Source organism: Pungitius pungitius, chromosome 10 (genome assembly GCF_949316345.1).
Source record: "Pungitius pungitius chromosome 10, fPunPun2.1, whole genome shotgun sequence".
Taxonomy (NCBI): Eukaryota; Metazoa; Chordata; class Actinopteri; order Perciformes; family Gasterosteidae; genus Pungitius; species Pungitius pungitius.
In genome coordinates, this window is record NC_084909.1 from 3109365 (window position 1) to 3117555 (window position 8191).

At 46.9% G+C, this 8191-nt stretch overlaps 1 protein-coding gene across 1 annotated transcript; it reads right to left on the reverse strand.

Moving 5' to 3' along the window:
* Positions 1 to 5588: 5588 nt before the first annotated feature.
* Positions 5589 to 7558, reverse strand: LOC119228945 (glyoxylate/hydroxypyruvate reductase B-like). The gene is made up of 6 exons (XM_062565121.1): positions 7434 to 7558; positions 6923 to 7304; positions 6540 to 6711; positions 6170 to 6348; positions 5987 to 6083; positions 5589 to 5876 (listed from the first exon to the last, which is right to left on the reverse strand). Exons 2-6 carry the CDS (start codon positions 7299 to 7301, stop codon positions 5720 to 5722), a joined length of 984 nt encoding a protein of 327 aa, XP_062421105.1. The 5' UTR covers positions 7302 to 7304; positions 7434 to 7558; the 3' UTR covers positions 5589 to 5719.
* Between the last annotated feature and the right edge of the window lie 633 nt (positions 7559 to 8191).

Consider the following 8191-nt stretch of genomic DNA (forward strand, 5'->3'; position numbering starts at 1 on the left):
AAATATACTCATTAAATCTTTTGAAAAAAAGATATATATATATATATATATATATATATATATATATATATATGTTGGCAAAAAAAACAATAGTATGTGAAACCAATTATTAGAATAGAAAATTCAGAACATGTCAGGTTGAAAAATGTCAAGGAATAAAAGGTCCAAATATTTGAAGATGGAACATTTTGAAAAAAAGTCCACATTTTTTAGATCTGAAAATGTCACGTCAAAATTTAAAAACATTTTGTCCAATTTGTTTGTTTCCCATTAATAAACATTGTGATCGATCCCCAAGGCAGAGAGGTGTCATGAAGTGTCATCCTGGTGGAGCGAGTGAGCTGAAGCACTTTGCTCCTGTTGGAGTGATTTAAAGATTACAGCCCTCATCCAATCTCCTGAAACATTTCCTAAATGACACACTTGTACTCTGCAGAGCGACAGCGAAGCTTTTCCACTTGACGACAACCGAGACAAAGAAACCGCTGCAAATATTAAACCACCAGGGAATGTCCCCCATGCACGATTAGACCGAGGTCATAAATCTCGCCGTGTTTACCGTCACTGACTGAGAGAACGCTACTTCGACCCGTCACCTCTATCAACTGCACGGCGTCGCCCGAAACGTGCCTCCGATCCTCTGATCCACTCTCTGACTCACGCAGGAGGACTCCATGCGAGGATCGCACTTGGTAACCAAAAAAAACGCTTCTGGGGCGATAAAAGGCGGTTGGGTGTTCAGCCTAATTACTATAAACACAGCCTTTAAACTAGCTGTTACGTCCCTTTACTACTGATTTGTACAGATATGGTCCCTTTTTATTAGTGTATTAGACTCTGTACTTAAAGTCTAAGGGGGGAAGAAGACATGGCGGGCAGTTGGGAATGTGTTGAGACCATTTAATTTAAGTAGCCAGTCCTAAAAACGGGGGAAAAGACACATCAGACATCGATCAAAGTCAAGTCTGATCGGTTTGTACGGATTATCCGCTCCGTCAGAAAATACCCCCAAAAAATGATTTCTCCCAGGAAGAAAAAAAGGAAAAGCAAATTGCACATTGATGGACAACTCCTCGGTGACAAGGCGCTCACACCCTGCTGATCTAATCTACTGTTAAAACAGACACGCAGCGATGTGCAGCAAAACAAGCGCTCCCGACTCTGACAGCGAGCCTTAGTCTCTCCATTTGTCTTTACAGTGAGACTCCGTTTTACGACGTCCCCTGCCCCTTCCTCCTGTCATTTTCACTCCAGGCAGCCATTTTTTTTTTTTTTTTAGACGCCGCATACGTGCTCCCGGTCTCCCCCCCCCCCCCCCCCCCCTCTCTCGGCTCGCCAGTGGATTTTTTCACACACCCACGTGCCGTTTTCTCATCCCCGAGCCGCTCTCCTCCTACAGATTGCATCGGAGGTACACAGGCCTCGCATACACACTGTCCAAAGCACTTTAGTATTGAATGCCTCTATGAACCTGCCTCCTCCAAACGGGGCGAACAAGTCAACACTTTAGAGGGTTTATTCTACCGGAGATTTTTCGACGCACGCTCAATAACGAGGCACCTTGGCCTAACGGGCTCCCCGCTGGGCTTCACAAACATGTCATGTTTAATTCCGTTTTGTTCAACAGAGCTGCAGCGTAAAATTAATCAGGATGACATTCCCGCTTATTGCACTGCAGAAAAACTATTATTTCTATTGTTATTTTTAGGGTCTGTATTTCCATGGCAGCCGCCCGGGAGGTAGATGCTGAAATCATTGAAAGCAATAGATGACTTGGGATAACATCATGAATTAAAATTAAAGATGAACAAATCATCCTCAGCTTTTTTTTTATGTCTGTTCAATTTAAATCTGATTTGAATGTTCAGTTGAGGAAGAAATGTAGTTTCAGACGAGGAAGCGAACCTCTTATCCACTCAGTGGAGACAACGTGGACGTGTTACAACATGCATTGTTTCTTCTGACCAGCAGGGGGCGACTCCTCTGCTCCCATAGACGTCTATGAGGAAATGACTCTACTTCTCTCTTGATTTATTCCCTCAGTAAACATTGTAAACATGAGTTTATGGTCTCAGTCTCTAGTTCCAAGTCTTCTTCAATGCAGCATGATGTTCACTTAGTGCATTTTGGTCCATTCAGTGAAAGAGAAGAGCTCGTGGAATTTGCATTGGCACATATGGTTACTGCCGTTCCCCGGTGGCCAAAAAGATGGAGAATTCTGAGGCTTTCAAACAGACTACACATCCACTTCTCATATTTACAATGTTCATGTTTCAACACCTGGTTGCAACGCTGCATAAAATCAACAAATTCTGTGCACAGATGGAAATAAAGAACCTCCCCTGTGGTGGTTTCCCGCCACTTCACGTGTCTCCAGGATCACATTTTGCCACCGTAGCGCGCACACAGGCGGACTCACAAGGCCAAAACAGCAGCGGCTGTCGCGGCTGGTCATGACGGGATGAATGAAAACTAATTCGACAGCGAAACCGCCTCGTTCTTCAATAAAGGGAGCCGGAGGGGTGGAAGAGAGGAAAACCCACAACCTGTTACCGACTGGCGCTGCCCTCGGCGGGCCTCGTGCTCTCTGTCGCCCGATTCTGACAGCCGGTCGTCCCGCGAGTTCAGGCCGCCGGGGATAACGAGAGGTGTCTGACTCCTTGGACTCCCGCTCTCAGCCGGGGCGCGCTGACAGGGCTGCTGCACAATGCGAGCTGACAGAAACACGGGGAGGAGGAGGAGGAGGAGGAGGTGGGGAGGCCGGGGCGCCATGTCGTTTGCCCGGAGACTTGCCGGCTTCTGACTCCGCCTTCAAAAATCATCTGGTGCATCGTAGAAAGAAAAAAAAATGGAATGTGCTTTCTGTGTTGGCGAACGAGTTCTTTGATGACGGAATTGATTCCCCCCCCCCCCCCCCCCCGCCTCCCTCCCCACCCCACCACCCCCGCGCACTGTTTCACAGCTCTCAGGACAAACCGAAGGTCTCGCCGACTGCATCTGGGTTCAGCTCCACAAAGCAGCCGCTCTGCAAATAAAACACCACCCATGACACTGAGCGGATGAAAGGGAATCCAAACTATGAGGAGTCGAAGGAGATGCTGGCGGGTTTCAAAAGGGTTCAGCGGAAGGCTGGAAAACACGGGAGAAAAATGTATTCTTAGAGGTTGTAGAGACACGAAAGGTCTCATATGAGGCTTTGACGAGATGTAAAATAACTACAAGCAGGCATTAATATGGCAGGGACATGAGTTTCTCACCGGTTTTTACCTTCGCGACGTCGTATCACATGCGCCTCTCCCACCTGACACTCGACGCAGCGACGTTGACGACAGCTGATCGGTGTCATTGATCATTAATCACTGTCTAGACCCCCCTTTGGGGGTTATTTTTTTCATGTTGTGGCCGGGTGAAGCTTGGAGTTGCTTGAGTCTTTCTTTTTTCCCCACCAGCTCTGTTGACTTTATGATTAATTACCTTGAAGCTCGTTAATCCCCGTGGGACCGACATAAATAACTAACGGCTCCGTTACGTTCAACCACTTTTTTTTAGCGCTTTCAGGAAGTGTGTTAATTAGAATGGCCAAGAGACCTGAAGAAATTTAGTCAGCATGAACTGGAATCCACGTTAGAATTGAGTGAATTTAATGTTAATTAAATTTAATTCAAAAGCTGTTAAAATACCTTGTTGTCAAGTTTTGTTAAAGTCTAATTCCATGTGAATAATTATTCTCAGTTATGAGGTGAAAAGAGCAGCGTGCAATGTGCAGAGAGAGACACAGAAAAACACGTTCAGCGACTTAAAAACAACACACACAGACTTTTGGCCTTTTGTCTAATTGAAAAGAAAAAGAAAATGTAAGTTCTCCCTTTTTTCATTTTCACAAAGGGCAGTTAGGACTTGAACATGAGCAGCATGTGGTCATGAAATATTCATTTCAAACAAGTTTTTCCAGTGCTCTTTTGCAAAATGCTTTTTTATTCAAAGGCTTAATTTCAATCCACTAACTTTACTCCCTCATGATTCACTGAGGATTGGAGTATTCCTCTTCCTCATTTGGATAATAATTCAGAGTTGGCTGTTCTGCAAAAATAAAGTTATCTCGCAGAAGGGCTTGGGCTTTGAGGCGTAGCAAAAAAAAAATCTCGATAGCCTTTCATCTACTGTAGTTAACATGCAAAAATAGAAGTGGAACATGAGGACGGGCGACTGACAAAGCCGCGAACAAATAAAAGCATCCAGTGCAGCCGGAGAGGAAACAGGAAGAGGGGGCTTGATGTCTGTTTTTGGATCAGGCACTTCCTCCCTGTGACTCACTGCGAGCGCTTCAATTCCCCCCAGATTTCAACGCTTCTGATGCGGAGGATCTTATTATTTTCAGAATCCTTTTTTTTTTTTTTTTCTTCAAAATAAAATATCGGAATATACGATGAAAAATTATGGTAATGTCCTGCGGGGAAGCTGCTGCACACTGAGTCATTGAGCTTTTCCTCGCTAAACTCGTCCTCCCTCACAGACACACGAGGTATATATACACCAACGCGGAGGAATCCAGAAGAACCAGTACACGGTACCACATGAGACGAGACCCTACAGGTAGACACCAGCCTGATGTCCACGTCTCTCACACTCTTTATTCCTCAGGGCTGAAAATGCTGAAGAAAAAAAAACGGGGAAAAAGAGGCACAGAGAATGTTTTATTTCCCGCGTCCCCTTTTTGATGTTGATGCCAATCGAATGGGAATATAAATAGATTTCTTCTGGCGTGTTAAAATGCAAATACGCCCCTCACACGAGCCGAGCTTTTAAGTAAGGCAACAGAAAAAAAAAAGAGGAAAAAAAAGAAAACCAAACTATGGGACCATTGAAAGATCTCAAGGACACTTGTGGTTTTCAATGAGGTCACATCTGTAATAGGCTAATGCAGCTCTCACCTTCACAGTTTACAGGAGCAGCCTTGGGGGGGAAAAAAAGGCCGGCCGGAGCCGGGCGAGCTTTGGGCCTCGGGGAGGCCCCGGCGCCGGGGCCGACCCGTAGAAAGGGTGCCCTTCATTCCTAGACAGCGTGCCCTTTTTAAAACACAATCATAGATAGGGCCTGAGTGGCAGCCTCGCCGGTGTCCGTCCCCCACGGAGCAAAGGAGTCCCACATGTTGGGAAATAGTCCGCGGTTCTCCACTTCCGGGTCCCTCATCTCAAAGTCGATTATATTTCTCACTGTTTTTGGTGGGCTGCCTGAAATGAGGTCGCAGGTCAACAAAAGCTTAAAGATTAACCATTTGTTACACAGTTTAAAAATAGATGACTAGGTACGGTTCCCATGAATTTAGAAGGCCTCTAATGAGACGTCTAATCGTCAGGACAACTGACCACCACACCTGCTTTCTTTTAGCCTGGACCTGGGATTTGAAGTCACGTGACAGCCTATTCATCTTCTGCAATATTTCAAGATCGAATGAAATGACATGAGTACATCGAAACACTACAACTGTAGACCAGAGGGGCCGCCAAAACGCAGCGTGAAATGTAACGTGTTTGTAAATGTATGAAACCGGGTTAATTTATCACAGCAGAATTTATTCAACACACTGTGACCGCTTTAAGCAACAGGAAAATAGTGTTGTTTTTTTACGATGTTATGAATCTGAAAACATTTTATCACGTGACATACAACAAGGAGACCAGTCGTTCCGGACCCCCCCCGCAGGGACACGTAACACGCGTCACTGCAGCTTGACTTCGTCTGGGAGGGGCCGGCCCGCCACAGCGGCCACGGCGTTGGCGACCATCCGCTGCACGATCCCCCTGGCTGTGGCGTGGGTGTTAATCCCGATGTGCGGGGTGATCAGGACATTCGGCAGGCCGAGGAGCGGGTGATCCCTGCACAACATGAGAGAGAGAGGGGGGGGGGGGTTTAAGAGCAGGGAAGGAGTGATGCGGCGTTGGTCGGGGGGGCGATGATGTAGAGCGTGATTCTGTTTGCAACGGACCTCGGCAAAGGTTCGGGATGAGTCACATCTAACGCCGCAGCTCGGATTCCTCCCGACCGCAGAGCTTCCACTAACGCGTCCTGGTCCACAACCTGACCTGAGGCGTTAAAAAAAGGAAGGGGGGGTCGTTGACTTAAACCGGGACTCAATTGACACGCGCCGTAAATAACCCACTGCCCCCACCTCTGCTGATGTTCACCAGCGTCGCCGTGGGCTTCATGAGGGACAGCTCCGCGTGGCCAATGAGCCCCGTCGTGTCCGGGGTCAGTTTGACGGCGATCGCCACGAAGTCCGACCTCCTCAGCAGGTCGTCCAGGCGCCGACAGTAACTGGCTCCAACCGCCCGCTCGTCGGCCTCACACCTGAGAAGAAAAAAGGTTCATAAGTGAATGATCGCCCTCCACAGTGCAATCAACGCGGTTAATGGGGGGGGTCGGGTTGGTTTTTAACAAAGAATGGACGCAATCAGCTTCTTTTCATTTTTCTTTTTCAAAAAGAGGCAAACATGGCTGCATTAACCCTGTGAGAAAAGGGCTTGAATGTTAAACGGTACCTTCTGGTCCTGTTGTGGTACAGGATGTTCATTTCAAATCCTTTGCTTCTTTGGGCCATTTTGTAACCAATCTCTCCCATTCCAACGATGCCCAAAGTCGACCCTGTGACTTCAACTCCCATGAGACTTTGTGGCAGGTTGGTAGTCTTTGGGTCAACAGCAATTTGATGACCTACAACGGAAAAACAGTCTATATTTAAAACACTTCTCTACATCACTACTACATACTACTATAAATTAAGTAATATAAATATAAAAAATAAGATCAGACAGCTTTAACATCACTAAAGTTTTTAGTAACAGTACATAGAAGCCCTGGTATGAATATAACCACAAAGAGCTTAAGACAGGTAACTCGCTTCAGGTCTCAGGTCCAATCTCACCTTTGAGGACCTTTCGAGCCGACGCCAGGAGCAGCGCCATGGCGAGGTCCGCGCTGGCGTTGCTGACGACGCCGGGCGTGTTGGCCACCTTCACCCCGAGGCTGTTGATGAAGGGCACGTCCAGGTGGTCAACGCCCACTCCTCCGCTGGCGATCACTTTGAGGGCGGGGAGAAGTCGGAGGAGCGAGGGCTCGGCCGCGGGGACGTACTTCCAGATGAACAGGACCTGGATCTTGGGGCCGTGGAGCGCCGGGTTTCGCAGGAGCTCAGCGTGGCTCACGAGCTGGAAGTGTTGCTTCAGGATGTCGGACAGCTCTTCGCGGTAACCGAACTCGCCGCCCAGCTCCGAGACCAATGCCCACGTTTTCTGCTCCCCCATCCCCTGGTCGGAGTGTCGACCAAAGAGAGTCACTCACCGTTAACTCGTCTGGAATTGACTGTTATTTAATTAATATAAAACATGCTAATGCTAATGCTAAAGCAAATTGGGAAAGTACCGTGTCTTTTTTACCCGAGTCAGTTCCCCAAAGTAGACTCTCTGCTTTTAAATCCGAGCTTGAACCCTCTGGTTTGCCTTTTCTCTAAAAACCTTTGACCGGCGCCGTGTTGTCATTCACAAGTTGTAGATTAAACGGGGTCGACTAATGTGGAAAACCGCAGAAAGGGCAACCTTCAGCCCGCAGCATAAAGAGGCGGGAGGGGGAGGGATGTTGTGCTCGGTTTATTATTCTCAAATAATGTATGACAGGTGTTGAAACCTGGAAGGCTACCTGCATCGTACCTCTCCAGCTAACTGGTGGTTGAAGGTTTGCTCGTCTTCACCACTCCATTTTTGCAATTGTTAATTTGTTGGTATTATACATGTTTGGCCCCGTTTTTTAAACCCAAATCCAACAACACCGTCACATCCAAAGGTTACTTTTGGCTTTAGGTTCGGGATGAACAAACCAGATGTAACCGATGCTGTTAATGAGTGAGCTTTGGAGGTACTGTTAGACATCTTATCCACGTCACGCTCCAAAACAGAGTCCTCCGTGTTGAAATGAACAATTTTACATTTTACAGCCTGCAACTAAAAACTTTGCTACTGTAGAAAATGTGTGAAACTATGATATCAATTCATCAAATTATCCTTCGTTATATGTCTTTGGGGAAGATTAATTGCCTTTAAAATATAATTAAAGGGCGGGGGAGAGACGGGTTCGTCTCTGAGTGATTCTGTTAGTGGGTTCTGTGCCTATTACCACAACTGCTAATTTGATATACTTG

What these genes read in the sequence shown, in the direction of transcription:
- LOC119228945 (XM_062565121.1), bottom strand. Translation starts at nt 7,301, where the DNA reads ATGGGGGAGCAGAAAACGTGGGCATTGGTCTCGGAGCTGGGCGGCGAG. An exon ending in GCTGGTGAACATCAGCAGAG is followed by an intron (nt 6,084 to 6,169) that starts GTGGGGGCAGTG and finishes TTAACGCCTCAG; the next exon opens with GTCAGGTTGTGGACCAGGAC. An exon ending in CATCCCGAACCTTTGCCGAG is followed by an intron (nt 5,877 to 5,986) that starts GTCCGTTGCAAA and finishes CATGTTGTGCAG; the next exon opens with GGATCACCCGCTCCTCGGCC.